Source organism: Pygoscelis adeliae, unplaced genomic scaffold (assembly GCF_000699105.1).
Source record: "Pygoscelis adeliae isolate BGI_AS28 unplaced genomic scaffold, ASM69910v1 Scaffold244, whole genome shotgun sequence".
Taxonomy (NCBI): Eukaryota; Metazoa; Chordata; class Aves; order Sphenisciformes; family Spheniscidae; genus Pygoscelis; species Pygoscelis adeliae.
In genome coordinates, this window is record NW_008824648.1 from 3,107,758 (window position 1) to 3,129,301 (window position 21,544).

The window sequence follows — 21,544 nt, forward strand, 5'->3', positions numbered from 1 at the left end:
GACCAACACCCCCAGGTCCTTTTCCGCCAGGCAGCTTTCCAGCCACTCTTCCCCAAGCCTGTAGCGCTGCATGGGGTTGTTGTGGCCGAAGTGCAGGACCCGGCACTTGGCCTTGTTGAACCTCATACAGTTGTCCTCGGCCCATCGATCCAGCCTGTCCAGGTCCCTCTGCAGAGCCTTCCTACCCTCGAGCACATCAACACTGCCGCCCAACTTGATGTCGCCTGCAAACTGACTGAGGGTGCACTCGATCCCCTCGTCCAGATCATTGATAAAGATATTGAACAGAACTGGCCCCAATACTAAGCCCTGGGGAACACCGCTCGTGACCGGCTGCCAAATCAGCTTCATCTTCTAAGGAAAGAGAATGATGGGAGTTCTGCGGCTGCTGGCAACGCCACAAGAGCACTGCCAGCATCCATGAGCTTTCTTTTGCCCTTTGGCTGCCCACCTCTGTGTTACGGGGTCCCACCTGCTATTCAGAAGTAGATTAAGCCTTCCTGAAAATGAATAGGTTTAACAGAGCACAAAATGACTTTGAATCCGCCACGTCCAGGACATCCTACAACCTGGGTCCTTTCGCCAGGCTTCCAACAACTGATCATCTAGGTCAAAGCACCTCCAGGGTATGCTTAATCCTGCTCTGGACACGAGGTGAGCAAGCACATACTCTTTACACGTTGAGGTTTTAGTAGCTATGTGTGTACGGGGGAAACAACACTCTATAGGCATCTGTCCTCCTTCCATGCCTGAAAGGAAAATCCTCTCCTTTCAGCACTGAAGCACTAACTTCAAAATGTTAATTTGCCATCTTTTTTAGTGAAGACAATAGTGAGAAACAGTTCAGCACAGGTACTTTATCCCCAAAACAAAGGCAAATCAGGGCTGTCCAGGAATTTGAAAGCTCTGGGTGGAAAGTATTTTGCAGAGTTTTCTGTTTCTGTTCTATTGAGTGAGGTGTATATACCTGAGAGGGGAAAAGCATATGTGCAGCTGAGCTCAGAAGGGAGGAAGCTCCTGCACAGCTGAGACAATCGCAGTTGTGGTGCCGGATCAGGTCTTGAGAGGGCTACACCGAACTCCGCTCTTCTCCTGCCGCTTACTCTTGACCATTGCCACAAGTAAGGGCTGAGGCTGGGTGGATCAGTCCTAACGCAAAAGATCAAATCTGGTCTGAAATGCAGGAGCCCAGAGCTAGGTCAGCTCAGCTGGGCCCTTTTCTCTATTTCTGGGACCGTCAGATGCAGGAAGGTGCGTACTGGCTTGCTGACTATTGGAACAGAAAAATGTGCCGCAGAGCTGAGGTGCTTTCTTATCCTGACTTACTGAATGCCTGTCCCACTTTCTTCACCCATGGCGATAGCAGACTGTGCTAGGGTCTGCTGATCACGCCTGTCCCATTTTCTGCCTTCCCAGGGTCATAAACAATTGTGATCACCAAATAACTCCAGCTCGTCCCCCTGTTAGGTTAAGCATCCTGTTGATGAATCACAAAAGGGTGACGACAGGCTAAAAAAATTTAAATTGGTTAAAAATTCAGACTCCCTCTGCTAGCAGAGGTGCTGGCGTGGTGGCGAGGCTCTCTTCACAACGCATGCAGCCTGCCTTCTGGCCAGTTACATCTCCTCCATGCAGGATGCTGCATCTGGACTTTACAGCTCCTCTACGTGGCTACACATGCTTTCACAGCGGGATCTATTAGCACCAGCCGCCCCCCCCCTTGCAGAGATCTGAAAGCGTGCCACCTTTTGGCACAGGAATGCAGCCTGCTACCCCCAGAGGAAATAAAGACAAAATCCTGGCCAAAGAGGGAATCATGAGAACAGAGCTAAGGTTATGACTTTCTAAATGTTTATCTTCAGTCTGCATTTGATGTCCGGATAACAAGGCGACCAGTCTCTCACAGAAACCTAAGGCAGGTTAAACACCACAGAGGAAAACAGTGGCTTTCCTGAGCTGCAGGACCTCGCCATTCCCCACTCGCAACCTCTTGTGGCTGAGGTTTTCATGCAGTGTCTCTTCCTAAGCCCTTCAGATCTGAGCTTTAAGTATGGTCGATACAGCTGCACTTCTTTTTTATTTCTGAAAAGAATGGCTTTCCCTTTGTACTGTTTGCATTTTGTCATGCTGCTTTTGTTCACTCACCGTTTTCCTGAGTTTAGTAAAGAAGCTGTCTGTGAAAACAAGAACAGAAAAAAAGAAAATTATCAGACTTCCTTTTTTTTATATATGGTGGAGAGATTTTTTAAAGGCAGAGAGGGGAGTCTATCGGGTTGTGCACCTAAGTACTATTTATGCCCTTGAAAATCTTTTGCTTACGGTGCTTAATTGGTCTGTGCAAATCTATTGCCAGAAGAGGTAATTGACCATTTTTATAGAAGGACCAGTAACAAAAACGCTCCAGGCTATTGTTCTAGAAATTAAAAAAAAATTAGGAATTATGGAAAGAATATGTTTCAGGGCATCAGCCAGCCTCTCCTGAAACTATGCAAATTCACTTGGTGAAAACAACAGCAGACACAATGAAATGAGTTGTATATGAAGAACTGAGATCTCAAATGTGATATTATGCAGAAGGTAAAGAGTCTGTACTAGATAAGTAACAGCTCAATGTGTTATCAAGGGTGCACTTTGATTTTGATGAATGTTAAAAGAACCTTTAGCCTTGAAAATAAAGAGGATAATTTCTCTCTAGGCAATGGCTGCTCATGAAAGTCATAAAATAAGAGCACTGGAGCCCTAATTTTATAGTGCTTTTTAAATGATTTTCAAATGGTCCAGCTGCTTTGTGCCACAATAACACAAGGCAGAGATATTTACGCCGGCGATAACAAGCATGCATCAGCCTGCCCGAGCTGCTCTCCGCAGGCAGCCTGCGTTAGGCGAAACACACGTGGAAAGCTGATACTTGCCAATGTGGATTGATCACAATTACACCGTGGCTAGAGCAATCCCGGGAAGCCGCTTTTTCCACCAGGCAACTCGATTGTTTTTCTTGTCTGTGTCTCGCCTGCGAAGCACGGGATGTACGTGGATGGCGATGCTGGTTCTATTTTGACACTTGAGAGCCTGCCAGCTCTGTATGCCTCTTAGGCCATACCGTCCTTGGCAGACTTCTCTGTTCGGAAATAGGAGGGCGAATTCAGCCCTGGGTTGCGCCGCTGGTTTTTGGTGGGAGTTTCCCCAAGGATTAATTTGTCCCCAGTGTTGGTGTTCTGACGTTGCGCTGTGTTATCTTGCACAGAAACGCGCGCGTGCGGCAAATGAACTCTGGGCAAATGCTACGTAGTTCTGCTGAGATGCTGGAATTGCCACCAGCATCTTTCCCCAGGCATTTTACTTCTGCATGCCTAGGACTTAAGTCTAAAACTATGATTTGTTTTCCAGGACTGCTCTAAGATGAGAACTACCCAAGGGCAGTCTAGCTTAGCTTGTCAATTTGGGTAGTCATTTCAAAAGTCAGGTTAGTATTTTATCTTTGCAGTCCCCTTGCCTTTGCGAAACATTGACAGAAGACAGGGTACTGGGAGAAACTTGTCTTCCGAGCAAGCAGAGTAGGGTTGAAAGACCAGTTCCTTTATGAAATATTCTTGTAAAATTAAAGAACTTGTCTCTTTCTGTGTTCACTAGTGCTGGAGACACAGCGCGGTTTGTGTAAAGAGAATTTTTGTGGGAATGGGGAATTCTGAGCATGAGAAGAAGGCTAATTTATGGCTGAAAATTTATTACATTTGCTGTAAGTCTCAGGTCCATAAAGCTCAGATAGAGCTGGGCAGAGGGCACGGTGGGACGAAGGTACGTCTGGAAAGTCCCCGGCCATTGAGCACCTATTGTCACCAGGGTGGGAAAATCCTGTCCCCCATCTGGGGGACTTCTTGTACGTGTTGGACTACAACATTTTTCCCCCTTTTCATTTGCTGATCCCGATGCAGCAAAACAGGTTAGCATCTTTTTATGTCCAGGGATATCCTTCAGAGCTTTAACTTTAAATAGGGGCCTATTTTCTCTTGGAGTTGAGTTTTATGAGTTTTAATGAGCAGAATGGACAACAAACCGGGAACATATCCTAGAGGAGCATCTAGCACATTTGTTGCCTCCATTTAACCAAATGACTGAGGAGTGACTGGAGTATACAAAATTCAGAAACCCTCTACCCCCTAAACAGAGAGGAAAGATAGGTTTGATGCCAAAGCTTTAGGTCACGTTCCTTTCACATATTCAGATTGTCTGTCTGACGTTTCTCCCTGTCACTTTTTTAATTTCATAAGAGTTTACATAGGTGTATACTGTACCTCAGTTCAATATCTAAATCCTGCAGCTTGATGAAATTGCTCGCTACTGGATAACTCTTTGGATAGCATTGCCTAGAGGAGAGTGACGGAAGATCATACGGTAAGCCAGCACAAGGGAAGCAGATCTGCTTTTTCTAAGAATACAGTGAACCAGGATTTTCCCTTCAAAATGAAAATGAATACATGTAGTGCTGTTCCAGGCTGCACGGAATAGTGCCATGGTCACAGATTGCCTAAGTTTGTACTTCTGCCTCACTCGTATCTCATCTCATCTCTGAGAGATCCAATTTACAGCAGCTGAGATAAAGTAGCCTCCAGGGTATTACATTCATCCCCTTCATAAATCAAGAACCACTTTTTGTTACTAGACATCCGAGTCCAGAAAGACAGGAAAACACATGGCATTAGGCTTTGTAAATGGCCAATTGGCATGTCTCTACGATAGCTCTTTGCAGTTTTTGGCTGTTTCTCAAACCAGAAAGGAAACAATTTTTGTGTTGTGTATTCTGATGAATCAATACAGAAAAACTTAAAAAAATCAGTGGTTCCCGACTGAGAACTCAGAACTTTCTCCCCACTCACTAAAATACAGCATCATTCCCCTCTATAATTGCTTTTTTTTTTCCCCCTCTCCTGCTACAGAAGATACACTCTGATGATTACCAGTAGACCACGTGTGATCCTTGCCACTGATGTGGACATAGTTTTGTTGGTTACTCCTAATCTTTCAGGATCCTGCTGTCCTCCCACCTGCCAATAGAGACAATGTCTGTAAGTGGATAATTAGGCTTACCCAAGTGGTTGAGTAAGGTTTAGTTAATGTTGCTAAAGTAATTTGTGATCGCTTAGTGAAAGTGCTGTGTAAGAGCAGCGGCTTACCACCAGGAGAGGGACTCACCATTTGGCCTTGTGAATGTACTCGGAGGCGGTACAGAAATGTGCACCAAGGTGAAAGTCAACCAAGTCCTCTGCAGGTATTCCATAATAATGCATTTCCTGGCCACAGACAATTTGGTCTCCTTTGCTTCCCTATGCAAAATGTGCTGCATTCAGTGCATGGGTGACACCAAGCCTCCTCAGGTCTTCCTTGTTATGGCCTACGGAGCTGTGGAGAATCATGTACGAAAGCTCACAACAAAAAGCAACTCAAGGTATCTTGTTGCCTTGTAACGTCTTCCTGTCTGTAGAGCCCAGTGCCCACCGCGCCTTGAGACATGTTGTGTAAGAAAGAGTAATGTAGTAAAAGAAAGGTAAAAGGCTGTGACTTCTGAATACACTCAAAATTTATGTGGAAAATGCAGAATTCCAAGTTATTTCACTTCTGCAAAGACAGTTTCCTGCCTATAACCTCCTGTAAATTTAGCAAGTGTTACAGGCTCCATTTGACTACAAAAGCATTGGGAATTACTGGCCCAAACACCTTATAAAAATTCACTTCATGAGGTAGCTCAGGTCCTCCTATAATTGGACTTGAAATATGTATGTTGAAAGAACACACTCTGGTTACATAGCCTGTAACCATTTTGCCTCAGCCTGTAATTCTACGATGTTTCTTTGCTGGAGTGGTATTAGCCTTGCTAATCTGGCTAAACTCCGGTTGATAAGCCTGCCTGCTTAAAATTCAGCATGAAGTTTGATTTCTGCAAGGTATTTTACATCTTGTGCCCTCAGCTGCTTATTATGTAGCACTTTTAACAATATTTTGCCTTTCAACTCAAAGGGTCTTGGCCTTGGCCTTGCGTATCAGCAATGGCTGATAGCCAGACAAATGTTTAATAATCAGTTTGTTGACCACTTCAAAGTCCTCCAGGATGAAAGGCATCCTGTAAAGTCAGCCATCCCTACTTTATTTTACTAGAGATATTTAACTTGTTTAAAGAGGCTGATCATCAAATTTCTGGCAAAGTCACAAGGAGAAATATTTCTTATAAAATACAGCATTAATTCTAGATTGATCTTTAATTTCCAAGTAGCTCCTCAGAAACTGCGCATAACTGGTTCCACAGAAACAAGCAGTGACAATTTATGATACTGCTTTGGGTTTTTTTAGCTATGGCACAAATCCTGATACTGGCACGGGTTTGCTCAGTAACAGAAGCATCCTCTGTTTATTGACTTCACTGGGTATTGGGTTGGGCCCTAAATGCAAATCCTCTCTATATTCCCCATTGCCACCTCAGAAAGAACCCAAGAAACCTTATTCTCAGGTGTTGTTCATATTTGTCTTATTGACGTTGGCAGAATAAAGAAAATTCCATCTATAGCACTTGATAAACTTCCAGTTTCACTGATTGCAATCTGTAACTCTCTATTTAACCTCAGTATTAGCGATCAGCTGTTGCATTAGCAAACAAATCTGTTTACATTTTTATTCCTGTTAGCTGAATGTTCTCCAAATTCATCTTTTCCTTACTACATGTACACACTGTTGTTATCTATACATGTTTTTCCCCACCATTTTTTTTTTTTCAAGAGACAGAATGCAATTGAAAATAAACATGCAAGAATAATTTGGAGCACGTATTCCCACAGGTTTTAAAAGGAGGTCTTAAAACTGCACTTAGAAGAATGTCTAAAAGCAAACGATGGTGTTAAGACCATACAATTCCAGTGATATTTATAGAGTCTCAAATCTTTGCTTTTACTACCTGTTGGGCTCAGTTCTGCAAGTCCTTATTTCTCCAAATGGTTCTAATAAAGCAAAAAAGTTAATTCCCAAGTATAGTTACGAGGTTTAACTGGAAAGGCAAAGGCTGGTTTCCTACTCCTGTCGCCAAAGCAGTTCAGTGAAGCATTGCATGTTGCGCTGGCTTCTGTCTTCTCCCCAGCCAGGGCCAGGCCAGCACAGCCGTGCCGTCTTTCTGGCTGCCTAGCGGTGCCTACCAGTGGGCAGCCACCCGCTGTGCCCAGGCCTCGTCTGCAGGGTGTCACGCTCCCGATTGATGAGAAATGCGGTGAGATTAGGAAGCAGGCTGCAATTCGTAATCCGGCTTTACAAAATCTGGTTTTATTTCCCTGGCGTCATCTAGCTCATTTTTAGGCTTTCCTTTTTCGTAGCTAAAAGAATGTCCGCTTTTAGCGGTAATCAACGGGCAAGTTGCCAAAGGACCGTTAGTCCCGCTTCTCTCATTTAGGAACTACTGTAATTGTACTTTCCAGATATTTCAACAAGTTTGCAACCTGCTGGTGGTGGAAAGAACTTGCTTTGGCATAACGTTGGGCACTAGGCATGTCGAATGCGGATGACTGCGTGCTTTCTCCACGCCCCAGAGTGAAACAACCGTCAAGCGCAAGTTTGAGAAACAAACAGTGAAGTCTGCTGTCATTCAGAATATCCAAATTTTTTTTTGGTCAGAAATTTCAACTGCAAATCAAGTTGTCGTACAAACAGCAAAAATTAGAATACTTTTTTTTTTACGTGAACATTTCCATTATAGTTAAAATTAAACTGAAAAATGTAAAAACCAATCGTAGTTCAATTTTAAGGCTACCCAGGATCACGAGTCTTGTGCTTTTTATGGTAAATGTTGCAACATTTATAAAATCTATGTTAAATAATTATAAGATAATACAAAGCAATAAAGAGAGTCTTAGTCTCTAATTAATTTTACTCTGTTCTGTAGGTTCTTTCTTTAATGGACAGTCCTTTTGCTTTCTTCTGCGCTAATCTTAAGTCTATTTTAAGGCAACGAAATTTAACAACGCTAACTAAATAAAGTAGTTGGACAGCATATGTTACAAGTACTGTATTCCCCAGCCCTTCAGAACGGCTCAGCCTCAAATAACACTTACATATTGCCTATGTAGAGATTAGGCCACTCTTCACCCACGTGGTTTAATTCCACCTTGCAGCTGTCCAAGCTCTCTGGCAGCTCCTGGGCAGAGGGAGCGCCAGGCTCAGGGCATTCCGGGGCTGTCGGGGTCTGACCGTCTTCAGGCGCTGACCCCTTTGGTGGCCACACGTAGATTTAGGCAGGGGAGAGCCGGCTGGATGCCGCTGCTGCAGAATCCCCAGGGGAAGGGGTTTTTTTTTGCTGAAGCGTGCTCCTTGCTGCCGCTTGATGTTCCCAAGCAGGTGGCTGTCTCTAAATACGGCACGCGCCTTGACGCCTCCCTGGATTAGCTCAGCGCTACATCCCTGACGGAGCGGGGAACGGCCACAAAAATGAGAAGTCTGCATTAAGCGAATCTCATGCAAAAAAAAAGGGTACTCCCCTCCCCACCTAAGCTCTATAGCTGTGCCTGCCAGCACAGAGCTTTCCCCGTGAAAGAAATGTTGCTCAACGCAACCGAGACACAGTCCCAAATGCCTCATGTGACCCAGATCTAATAATAAGCTACCAGGAAAGAGGGGACAGCTCACATTAGGGGTGAGTTCAAAATAGACCATGAGCGCAGCTGTCCTGGGCCTCACCAAAGGTCCATCGAGCCCATTGTCCTGCATCTGACCGTGGCTGTAAGTGGATGCCTACGGAAAGTAAGAACACACAAGCAAGAATTACACTGCTTTCTAACACTCTCCCAGCTTCCAGCTGGCTGCAGCTCACAAGCTTCCAGATCTGGATGGAGTTTCTAAGTATTTGTAACCCTGAATGGATTTCTTTTCCATAAAGTTTTCCAGTTACCCCCTGAACGTTTACGGGCTTTCACCCTCTGCAGCATCGTGTGGCAAGGCGTTACACAGCTCACCTAAACCCCCTCCTCTTGTTTCAGACCTGGCTTCTACTGACTTCATCTGATGCCCTCAGTTCTTGTGCTGGAAAATAAAATTAAGGGAAGTTTCCATGGGAATTTTACATGGCTCCCTTCAGGTGACACTGTGGTTTTGTGATTGCTTTAAGCAGATTTAAGTCTGCCATAGCTGTAGCTGGGACAGTCCCTTTCACTGTGCTCTCTGCTCACAGACACACACTCGCAGCCTCCGCTGAGCTGGCACTAGCCCTCATGACCCACTTGGTAAGGTGGCTCAAAAGAACGAAAGCTTGGTTTTCAGAACCTCTTCAGAGGAGGTCTAACTCTTCTTTCAGGCATAGTCTTTTCCCACGGGAGGAGCTTGTTCCTGAACCGTATGCATTCTGCTGTGGGCTTTGTCAGATGCATTCTCCAGCTAAACACTAAAAAAAAGTTGAAAAGGGATAAAGGAATTAAGAACAGATTGAGGAGAGACCCCATGATAAGGCAGGCCTGGGGCAGGAAGGCCTGTGAGCCTGTTTCAGAGGAGATGGAAGGTAATCGGCTCCTCATCAGGCTGGCAATTCCTGCGGGCTCCTGGGAGGGTACGCAGGCACCGCTGCACGAGCCTAGGTGCTCCGGCCAGCTCAGCAGGTACCCAGCTTACCTTTAGGTATTTAAATATCTTTCAAAATGGGACCCTCCCTCAGTTAGGAGTTAAGATTCAGTGCCTTTAGTCCCCTGGGTTGTGTAGACCCTGTTGACAGATGTGCATTTTCTGAACAAAGTGCCCCTGGTGAGGCAGTATATTTCTTTTGTTTTGGTTCCTTAGTCTAACTTGCCAAACCGGTATTTGAAATACAAGTTTTTCTGCAGATAGTGGAAAACAGTGAAGCACTAACGCCACGTCACATCATGACCTGAACTATGGATAGTGTAAGTGACAGGTGAGAAGGTCTCTTTTCCTCCTAGCACATCACAGCAGACAGGATTTTCTGTTTTATGAAGTCGTAGGACTAATTCTACCACTTGTGCTCATGCTGACTGGAATCTTTTTCCCTGAGCAGACCTGGAGCCAAAGTTAAGCTGTATCTAAGGAAGGGAGCAATACAGGCAGGCAGGAAATACAGGCAACACGACTCCGCAGGTTAAAAACACTTCTGTGATTTGGCAGTGCCCTTGAAAAGAGTTTCTAACTAATTCGTTCCCTCCACTGGGGTGAGTCAGTCTTGCTGTACAAGATCACTACCGTGTCATTGGTGGCATGGATGCCATACTGACTCAGCTTCGCTCTGTACTCCTCTCTTCCCTACCCTGATGAAACAGTACTCTCCCAGGATGAGCGGTATCTCCCAGCGCAGGTACTAATTTACAACAGGAGCAGCTTTCACAGCTGTGGCTTTGTGGGACAGATGTTCAGGGGCATGCAAAGCATTATTCTGATGGGAGGTTCCATTTATCTTGCTCACATGTGTCTAATTTTGCCCAGCCTAAAGCCATTAAGACGCATTATTTCACTCACATGAATTTCAGATTTTTCAAGGCCATGTCTTCAAAAGGTTTCCAGACTAAAATCTACTGTAATGTGAATGAAGTATAAATTATAATGAAATATTAACTCATATAGATCCCTATTAACTCTAACGGAGAACTTCAAAGCAAACCCAGCTCCTCCTCCACCACTCTGCTGCTTTGTGAGGTATAAAGATTGTCCTAGCACTGTTGGGTTTTAAATGTGATTTTTCTATTTGATCTTTTTACACTACAATGTCTTCTCTTTCCTCTCGTCAGTGGAGCTCTTTGGCAAGATTTAGGAAAATCTGAACAGACAGTCGCATAGACCTCTGAAAAGATCTTAAATATGCTTATTTTGCAAAGCATTTGTGTACACTGAAATAGGGAGGCATTTCTACATGCCCGTAAGTGCTAGGCAGAATCAGCATTCATGTCATAACCTCTCCAAGAATTATGGAGGATAGGGAGTCTGGGAAGGAAGAGGTTCAACTCACAAGTCGCTACTATTTAAGTCTTCTAATAACCTCGCAAATCTCTTCCACCAGAGAAGAAAATGATCAGAACTGATGCTTCAGATGCAAACAAACAAGCAGAAGTGTATTTAATTCATCTGGCAGGGAATGTTTATAAGGTCAGCTAATCAATAAATCAAACCGGTAGCACAGGGCAAAAACAGATTTGATTATCGCTTCATGGTTCACCACAAGGTAACAAGCTAATTTTCAGGCAGAGTGGTAGCATGAATTTCAAATGCTGTTGCTGTATTAAAAATCACATTGGTTTAAGTACCAATTAACAGGCGATAGGAAAAGTGACATCCTCAAAACAGCTTAAAACTAATTTGTATCAATTAAGCCTAGCCATTGATGTAAGCTAAGTAAGTTCCTACCTGATGTTAAACCAGGGATGATTCAAAGCCACTTACACAGAACTGATTTGGGATAATTTGGAGGGAGAGTGAACTGAGGAGTTCAAGCTTAAAAAATGCTTTGAAGACCTGACATCGTTTTTTTTAATGTCCTCAATATACGACATAATATACATTATCTTGCTGAAAACATATTTACACAAGGAAAGGTTTGTGGGTTTGCTGACCCCGAGACTGCAGAGGGAGCTGCACAGAAGTTTATTCTGCTGGTGTGGGTCTTCAGGCTGTCACAGCTTTCTGTAACACCGCAATATTCAGCAGACCAGGGAAAGATGAATGTTTCTGCAGCAGAGCCTGGTCTCCTAAGAAATTGCCCTCGCCACATCACCAGGCCTGAAACACAAAAAGCTTTTCTTATGAGAACACGCACACGAGAACTGCAACCAAACCGAGGAAGCTGGTTATGTTACACTCCCAAGTAAAGGGGACTCAAGCATACTGTACAGCTAGATGCAATTACTGAACTTGCCTCCGGCATTAGCACAAACCAGGAGCAAACTCGGTCCACCTTAACCACTCCAGTGGAGTCATCTGGTAGCAGCACGCTAGGCACAGCAGCTCTGCAGCACGCAGTTCTTAGGGTGCTGATGTTGGCTGTGCTGGTCTTGGAGGAACAGAGCTATCAGAACTAATCCATTTACAGTCCTGTTGACTTTTTTCTTTGATGCATAATTTTCTTCATTTGTTCAACATGCATTGATCATAGGAAGGTGTATATGCACAGTGGCTATGAAGGCTGAAACTCAGAGAAGTGAACGTAAATGGGTTTGCCCTTTCAGCAGTCCTTCTTTTGCCGTAGCTGAACATCCAAATTTTGCAGGTGTTTCAGAAAGCCGCGATTGGGTGAAATCCATCGATGTTCCTTCACTGTTTTGATGGCTTCAACCAATGGGAGGTGGTGATTTATCATGAGATATGCTAGGACTAGGGAAGCTGACCTGCTTACTCCAACTGCACAATGTACCAAAATTTTAGCTGGTTAAAAAAAAAATAAAAAATTATAACCATAGAAGAGAAGCAGTACAGTGGATGAAGTTTAATTCAAAGGGAAGGCAAACCCCTTCTGCCTTCTCCAGCTTGGTCAGAGTAACACCGCAAACATGATGTATTTCTTACCTTTCTGATAGATCACATGAACTGCTAACAATTAAGTCTAATTTGCAATTGTTACACTCACTTGTATGAGAAGTGCCATGAGATTCCAACCTGATCTCAGAAACACTGGTAAATCCAAGAAAACCATGTTGAAGTAATGAAGTTGTTCTGTTGTGAGCAAGAGGAAAATCAGACCCATTGGTTTCAGAGGGGCTTACTTAGTTGAAGAAGAATGCTAAAATCTGGCCTGAAAGGATGGCACTAACACATTAGCCACCAAGAAAAATGACTGGCCTAGTACCATTGCATAATAAGGCAATTTGCTGCGACTGTAATTCTCCTTTGAAGGCAGAACTTGCGATACAGACTGAGACAGCTCCATTAATGCCAGTTTACTCATGCTAAGAAATGGTCTTTTATGTAATACAGGTTAATCAGTATTTTATTGCACCCGTGCCAAGAAGCTCAGTCTCTTGTGCAACACGCTATAAACCTCCTTGGGTAAAGGTAAATCTTCTCCTTGGGGGCACAGCCCTGCAGGCCCTGTTCACACAAGAAGCTCCTCTGCAATATATGAGCCTCTTCGTGCGGTTGGTGGCTGTAGAAATCAGAACTTTTGTCTTTTTAGTCATCTGTTCTTACAAATACAGTTGCCATAAGAGGGTCTCAAAAGAGGGTGTCCACTTTAAATGTATGTTTTTGCTTCTCCCTTTTTGAACCAGCCTTTCCTTCCAGACATTTTTCTCTCTACTTTGCCTCCTCTCCTCTCTGCCCCGGTCTCTCTCCTGCACTGTTCATCCTTTTTCTCACATCAACTTTTTGGGACCTAGTTAGAGCTACACACATGTACCCAGTGCTCCCTCCTCCCGCCACCCACCGTGCAGGTGACCAGCAGCGGGCAGGAGACCGTGGATTGACTTGTCCACCACTGAGCTTGTGGAGCTGACCTGTTACGAGAGGCTGCCAACACACGTAAAAATGTGACCAACGATAATTTCATACCTCCTGGCGTGTTCAAGGCGTTGTGGATAAATTGTGCCGCAGAGAAAAAGAACTGGCTTATATCAAAGCTTGGGAGGTCATGGGCTGGTACACCATAGTAATCAATGGTTGCTCCGTAAAAGTCCTGGCCTCCGTGGCTATATGCTGTGCCGTGGGCAGCGTTTAAAACATGGGTCACACCCATCTTCCACAAAACAAATCTGTTGTGAGCTGTTACTCTAAGGAAAAGACAAGGACAAACAAATTGAGAGGGGTGCAGAGATATTCACGGAGCAGGAGAAGCTCTGCGATTGCATCTCCCAAGCCATTTGCCGGAGCGTCAGCTTGTGCATTGCTTCTAAAGGCTAACCGAGAAGCGAGCATCGGCTTAGTCATAATTTTATCTCGGAAACCGTGCTATCTGCAATGTAAATGACATCAATTAGCAAAACTATGAGCTGTCTAAAGCCACACCTATGAGGCATACTAACAGACAGAAGGTATGGTGGAGGTGTGTCCATAAATCTGTACTTACAGGTCTCCTAAGAAGAGATTAGGCCATACTTCATCAACGTGGTTGCAAGAGGGCCGCCCGGTGTTCAGGAGCTGCTCGATTTCTTTAAGGGAGGGGACGTCCCCCGTGCATGCCCCAGTGCCTTCGGGTCCCCGGGGGCCCAGCGCCTCTGCCCCAGACATGCCGAGAGCCAGGGAGAGACCCCGCTCCCACCGGCCAGAGACACGGCGCTGCGCGCTGGGGTGCTGCCAGCCCCCGGGGCGGTCACGGGGAAGGCCGGGAGATGGGCTGGGGCAGGTGCCGGGCAGCAGCTCCCGCCGCCAAGCCACGCTGCCCCCGCGCTGCGGCATGTCCCCGAACCCCTCCCCAGGGCTGGCCACTCGCCTGCGTGTTGCCCTGACAGCGCTCCCCAGGGCTTGTCCCCAGAGCCGCACTGCTCTGCCGCACAGCAGCCTCGGCGCCGGGGACGTCAGCCGCATGTGGCAGCAGCCCCCCGCCCGCAGGACGCCCACCAAGACACGGCCGTGGCTGCCCTCAGCAGTGTCCTCGATGCAGCACCAGCAGTCAGCAAGATTTGGCCATTCATCACAGGCGCTTAAAGGCCTGATAAGGGAAAAATAGAAACCTGTCCAGTGCAAGGGGAATGGCAACTATCTCCCAGTAACAACTGTCTCCCAGTTACTTTGAGGTGCTTAAAAACATAGCTGCGAAAGGGCCAGAAATGCACCAGCAGGTCCTACCGGCATGGTCACCAGGGGGTTAAACATCAAATGGATGATTATGTCTTGCCTATCACCAATGATCTAGAGAAATTTATTTCTTGAAGCTGTTTTTTCACCAAGTAAAATTATCTGAGCCTAACTGTATGTTATACGTTTAATCTTTTCTATTGCCGTCACTGCTTTCACCAATGTGTTAATACAAGACACCTGCCACATATTGTATGATACCTCCCTCTGTTGAAAAAAGAACAGAGAATGTGAGTATAATGGCTGTCAGGTGAAACTTGTAAGCCACTGAGTTAATTTATATAGGTGAGCCACTTGTTGGAGACCCGTCATGTCAAATTGTAGTATTAGTGGGTCCTTTCAAGTACAGCAGTGCCTGTGCTTCTGGTCTGTGGGATGTGCAACTCCTGGCAGGGGGCTGCAAAGCTGTCAGTCGTGGAGCTACAGGGCAAAACACATGAAATGCTGATGCTCTTTGTAAGCCTGGCAGCTGACATGCAGAGCATAGTTCCTCTACCAAAGGAGTCCAGAAGAGAAGGTGACCCAAGAGGAGAAGCTTGCTGCTGATATTATCCCCTGTAGAAAAAGGGTGATGAATGGAAAGAACCCTTGGTCAGGTCTGAACCACCTTTATTCCACATGCACTGATTTACTGTGACGGAGAGAGGGTTTGCTTTATTTCATTTTATCAAGAGATATATCATGGAGAGCTGTTTGAAACCAGGTATTAAAGTCTGGACTAATTAACTATGCTTAGGAGTAGTCAGGGTGAGAGACCACCCTAATACAAGGCAATAGTTTCAGCATCAGAGGGCAAAAGTTATATGCAAGGGAAAAAAAAAAGTGACTTTGTTTAGAGTCTTTCACGAAACAGAAATTGTTAAAATTCTGTGGATTTAGAGAAGAAACTGTTAAAGAGCCTCCTGTATACAAAGAGACTGTTAGTTCCCACTGCCATCTATGTTCCAGCCTAAAAGGTGAAATAAAAGAAACTGCAAGGAACAGAGCTGCAGTGCTTCTGTAGAGGGGGCACTGGGACACGCAGCCAGGCTCTGCCGTGAGCGAGGCAACCAGCTGGCCAGAGCCAGCAGAGGAGAGAACCGCCAAAATGGTTAGTTATACTTCAAGCGCTACATATACGTCCTTAATATGTTACCTTGTTTTTCTCCTTTGTTCTTCTTTTTTCCTTCAGTAAACTAGTACTTTTTAAGCCGATTGATTTGTGCTCATGAATGAAGAAAACTAACTGACGGAGTAGGTGAAGTAGTTTAATTTAGTTTACTTTTCTCAGGTTTCTGGGTGGAGGCTCAAGCTGAGGCTTTACTAGCAGGTTTTCTTAAATGTAAGCCCAGCCCTTTTGTTGCCAATCAAGTTCTGTCAGAAATGTGACACTCATGTTTAATTCTGGCTCTTTTCAGCTGTAAAACTTTCATTGGCCTCTACCTCAAATGCACTGACTAAGAATTCGGAGTTCATCTGCGGCATGAAAGCTTTTGAGCAGAAAAACATGAATGCCAGAAGAATGACCTCCAAGCCCTGTGTGCCTCTAACAGTTGCATGGCATACGTCCATTTGCTTCACAACTCTGGCCTTCCACCTAGCATCTTCTAAACATTTAATAGTCTGTAAACATGACTTTGGTAAAGCTGTGTTGCTGACTTTTTTTGCCAGAAGCTGTCTTTGACACAGACAGGAGGCGGAAATCTGACTTTCAGACCAGCTCCATTATGCACTAACCCACAGGACGTAACCTCACTAGAGAGAAGACCATCTCTTCCCGCTCCGTGTTCTCCCTTGCCTGCCATTCTGCCCACGGCACTGGGCTCGGGTGTCTCAGAATATAGCTCTCCTTCCATGTGTTTACACGGGATTTAGCCATCAGGGCTGTGGGTCAGTCCAGGACAGTCAGGCTCTCCTCTACTGAGATGTACCTTGACATGAAACTCCCGGGAAGCTGGAGATCCTTCTCAGCAGAAGTGCTAACTCCCCTAAGCGAAGCTGAAGGCTTTGTTCTATCATCTCCTTGCTCCCAAAGCACCTGGGGAAAGGCCATGATTCTCTGACTCGGTGAAGAATTGTTGTATTTTAGTTTGTATAAAAGTAGCCTGAATGCAAATGCTAAAAAACTATGGAAAGCATGAACTTAGCTTTGTCCTCACATTTGGCAGGACGTTCCTTCCAGGTGTAACCTTTTGTCCAGATGGGTTTGGCTCTCCACAGCTTTGCTTCTTTCCTGGCCCTTTTAAAGCTACTAAGGATGGATGTAAAAAGCAACAAACTGATACATGGTCGCACTGAATAGCGGCAAAATCAGCTTTCTGTGCAGTAGGGACTTTTTGAGATTCCAAGAATTTGGACATTCTCCTGATTGTTGGGATGGTGGGCAGCTCTAAGCCAAACATCTGTGTGCAATTACAGATGATCTTAAAATAGCTGCTGTTTCAGTTGAAATTAATGCATGATTAATTGCGGAACACCCAACAGAGGGCATCCTTTTAATCAGTGGACTATGCCTTTGTGATTACTTTGTAGGTAGTACTTGGTGCAATAATCTAAACCAAACATTCCCTGGCTAGTAACGTATTAGGTGGAGACAGTGTGAACTGCCATGGAGTGCTCTAGTTGCACGTAACGTGGCATTACCAGGAAAACGTGCAGCGCTCGAAAACAGGACATTCACGGGGGCTCTTCTACTGAAAATACTGCTATCGGTACTAACTGATGCTGTGTCTGTGACACCCTTCCATCTCTCTAGTGAAAACTGGGCCAGAATCAAACTCCTTTCACATATCCAGAAAGAAGAAAGTTTTTATAGTGAAAAAGTTACAGCGTGGAAGTTCAGCTAGCTATGATTCTATGGATACAGTCATCTCCAACTGCAAAAGATCTACTCATTTCACTCATCAGCTTGTTTTGGGGATTTGATTTTTGGGATGGTTAGCTATTGAAGAAGAATTGAACTAATTGAACTCCGGTACATTTAGGTCAATACTAAGTGAGACAGTTTTCTAGCGTTCTAAAACGCTAATGTATTTTTAATGTATGGAACAATTTTGTCTGATTAGCACATGGAGTTTACTCTTTTTTTTTTTCTTTCTCCCCCCCCCCCCCCTTCTAATAAGCTCATTTTCTGCCTTGAAAAAATAATTATGTTTCACTAATTTGATTAGTTCTTAGGCATTCAGACCCTTTTTCTTCCATTACGGGAGTAAGAAATTTGAAGGTAAAATAGATGCTTGAAAGTTCACACATGACTGATCTGAGTATGCTTCAACTGACGTACAGAGATTACAAAGAAATTATAAGGCAGGACCTGACCTGTAAAAAAAATGAGATTACCAAAAAAACCCACCCCAAAACCCAGAAAAAGAAAAAAGTATGATTTAGATCAATTAGCACTTCTAGTGAAAGATCCCCCCCTTGCCATGCTGTATTCTTTGCTGGAAGAGAATTTACATAAGTAATTCATTCTCTATTGGGGCCTTTCTCTCCTGCGTACGGTTTTGAGCTTTATTTGAGATAGATTGATTATTTCAAATTATTAAATGCCAACAGTATTACTTAATGACAGAGTGTTTCAAAAAAACCAAACCAAACATCATTACATTAAGACATCTCATTTTCCTTTGCTATATAATATATTGTAACTAGAGCTAGTTGGGAAATTTCAATATAAATTTCCTTTTTTTTTTTAATTAAGTGTCAGCCTGAACATTGACTCAATATAACTATGTGAATTGAAGAAATTGTTTTCAATCTAAAGATGCACCCAGTGTAATTACACATCTTAAAGACTTTTTTTTCTTGGCAATCTGCAGTAGTTTTAAAAATATCTGTAACATATCATTTGTCGTAACTTCTCAGACTGACATGTCAGCATTGGCGCTGCCTGTCAAACTCACATCCATGCATTCATGTCACATGGCATGAAGTGACATAACTCAAAGTGACGGAATGAGGTTTGCTGAAAATTTCTGTTAAATAAAGCACAAAATATTTAGATAATTCACCCTTTTAAAGAACATCAAATGTTAGTACGGAGAAGTGGTTTTCAGCTTTGAAGTGCAGTGGCTAAGCAGCTATTACATGTCTACTTTCATTTAAGAGTTACAAGTTTTAGATCGTGCTCTTGATCATTTTCTGTGCAAGCTAATTTGATCATTTTCAAAATATTTGTTCGGCGATGAAACTAGACAGAGCAGAACAATGCCATTAGCAGTGATAACTTCAGGTATGAACCGATCGGTCGCGGCTTTCCCCAGTGCCGAGATTGCCAAATCGCTGCTGCAACCCAGCCCGGCAGCCCCCGTAGCCAGGCGCAGGGCCAGCTCCTGTGACGCACGGCCAGGCTCCGTCTTCTCCGCTTTTACTGCGGATGCGACCCTTGGCCCGGGGTTCACTGCATGGCAATCTGTTGCTGATACAACATTCCGCAGGGCCTGTGAACTTCAGGTACTCCTGGATTCGCCTGTATTATATAAATTACGGCTCGTTTTCCAACCTGGGCTTCTGAAGTCTGGAGACTGAATTTGGGAAGTCGTTTGTAGGTGGATTGCTGGCCTTGCTATAAACAGCGTAGGGAAACAGGATAAGGAAACTTCTGCTTTCGTTTTTGCTTCCTTCCTGCAATCTGGTGAGCTGGTGGACTCTACTGCATGTTTATGTTAAAAAAAAACACACAACAAAGCCACAGCACTCTGAACACAGCAGCGCTTTCCTGGCACCTCCCATGAAAAGGCTAAGAATGAGATGCCGAATGGTGAGTTAGCTCCAGGACTGCGCTTAAGACACTGACACGGTGACCTGTTCTGTGATGAGACAGCTCTGTAGCTTGCTACAGTTATTTTTGCAGCAATTTTTAATTTCAGTTTTTACTTATTTTTACATTTTTAGCTTAAACCAGTTTCTCAGATACAAGCAAACGCGGCAATGTATTGTAAATTGTACCAGCTTGGCACCTGGAAGTGTGCAGAAAGTTGTGATTGACTGGCAGTTGGTGAAGAAAAATTCATAGCAGAAAAAGCGAAGAATGCACATAGTAAGGAAGCACAAATTCTTAACTAAATTGCCTTGCTCTCCTATAATTTTGTTTTCCTTGTCAGATAACTGCTAGTTATTTTGAATATGAATATGTGGACCTGCAGTAAGCAAAATTACTTCAACTTTCAACCAGCTTTATTAACAGGTCCATTATTAACAGGAAGACAATGTCCATATGATCCCCCCCCGATTCATATGTATGCTTTCTATGGATTGTCACTGATGAATTCAGACTTGTCAGTTTTTAATCCAGTGCATACAAAGGTAAAGAAGGGGAATATTGTGAGGACTGAAACTGCACAACTTCCTACACTGTTTGCAGAGGCCGCTAAACTGGCAAAGAAAGTGGAACATTCCCTCCAGCTTCAGCAACTCATTTGGGAAAATACACAACATTTGATGTAAAAAACAAAAGCAGGATGGAACAGACTGCTTAGAGATAAGCAACTTTGAAACAGTATCAGGGCACGTGGCAATGAGCAGAAGTTCTTACAGCTTGTTTCTGTTCTGAATATCCAGTATTCGATCTATTTAAAATGTATGTAGCCCACTACAATTGAGATTGTACAATCGTGAACATTCGCATTAAATTGCTCGATGACTCGACAACTTGATGTAACTTTGAAGCATTTTGAAATGCAAAACTTTTTGTTGTTTCACTGTAGCTGCACACGCAGTAAGGATTGCAAAAAATCCTTTTTTTTTTTTTTCCTCTGTGAAGAAAGAAGACAAGGCCAAATCCTCTGAAAAGGCTAGTGTCATTAACTTAATGGAGCTACATTGGCACCCGCTTTTTACTTCAACTGAAGCTACAACTTAGACTTGTCTTGGACCTCATAGTAATTACATCATCAACAAAGCAAATTCTGAATGTTCTTCAGACTGCATTATGCTGCTGCAAAGGGCCGGCTGCTACCACAGCCAGCTGCTACACAGAAGAAATGCATTTCTAGAGTCATTTGTTTCTAATTCGTCTGTCTCCTTCTATCCCCCCCATATTTATAGGTTATGGAGCATCTGAAGTTACGATGCCTTGCTGAAGCTTCCGTAAGTCGTCTGTGCTGTTCACATCTGCGCTTTGGATCACCCTGGATAGACGACTGAGTGAGTGCTGCCGGCCAGCTGCCAGTGTTCAGATTTATTTTTTCTACAGACATCAGAAAAGATAACGGTGCAAAAAATGGTCCATCTGAAGAGAAAGGCTTTATAACGATTGCTTGATGTGAAAATTGACAGTATGAGGGTCCTGCAAGTTTTCTCTGCTATTTCCTCCTGACACATGCCTTTAAATGAAGGATGAGGATATTTTCATGACAACACTAGTGGGTTTTTAAATGATGGCAGGATCACTCTAGGTGTTTATTCATTTCTCACAAAAAATCAATGAAAATGCTATTTAGTGCGGTTAGAAACTTCCACCTCTTTCTCACGTCCAGACTGTACTAAGGTACTTCCCCATGACGGATAAAATCATACTGGGAAAAAAAAAAATACTACAGTATCTTCCAAGAGTAGAGTTTTATATCCTTACCCTGGTTTAAGCATGTTCTGTTCTTCTTCAGTTAGAAAAGCAAGATACAGTTAGAAAAGCAAGACACCCTCGCTTCTCCCTTCAGCTGATCTCTGTTGGGACTATGGAAGATTTAGTCATCGCTTGCCTTACGACCTCCCAAAAACACCCCACCGCCCACCGATGCTTTGGGTTCCTGACACAGCTCGGAGGCGTTGTGACTACGCTTTCACGTACGTGACGCTTTCATTCCCGCGGACCCAGGGCCAA

The 21,544-nt window shown here is 44.1% G+C and overlaps 2 protein-coding genes and 1 long non-coding RNA gene across 4 annotated transcripts in view; 1 reads left to right on the forward strand and 2 right to left on the reverse strand.

Annotated features, from left to right (window-relative positions):
- Positions 1 to 8,526, reverse strand: part of LOC103915594 — a 24,047-nt gene extending 15,521 nt beyond the window's left edge. Inside the window, exons 1-3 of one of the 2 annotated variants that reach the window (XM_009322463.1) lie at positions 8,085 to 8,526; positions 5,191 to 5,397; positions 2,146 to 2,174 (exon numbers count right to left, since the gene is read on the reverse strand). The gene's annotated coding sequence lies outside the window, so the exon portion shown is untranslated. Of the gene's footprint in view, positions 1 to 2,145; positions 2,175 to 2,912; positions 3,073 to 5,190; positions 5,398 to 8,084 lie in introns of those variants that run through there. The other variant, XM_009322462.1, reaches the window with a different exon arrangement.
- Positions 1 to 9,172, forward strand: part of LOC103915593 — a 23,581-nt gene extending 14,409 nt beyond the window's left edge. The window contains exons 5-6 of the long non-coding RNA XR_663540.1: positions 4,935 to 5,063; positions 9,006 to 9,172. This is a non-coding gene — a long non-coding RNA (uncharacterized LOC103915593). The remainder of the gene's footprint in view (positions 1 to 4,934; positions 5,064 to 9,005) is intronic.
- Positions 9,173 to 11,057: 1,885 nt separating this feature from the next.
- On the reverse strand, positions 11,058 to 14,231 carry LOC103915595. Its single transcript, XM_009322465.1, has 3 exons — positions 14,018 to 14,231; positions 13,504 to 13,721; positions 11,058 to 12,381 (listed from the first exon to the last, which is right to left on the reverse strand). Exons 1-3 carry the CDS (start codon positions 14,176 to 14,178, stop codon positions 12,182 to 12,184), a joined length of 579 nt encoding a protein of 192 aa, XP_009320740.1. The 5' UTR covers positions 14,179 to 14,231; the 3' UTR covers positions 11,058 to 12,181.
- Between the last annotated feature and the right edge of the window lie 7,313 nt (positions 14,232 to 21,544).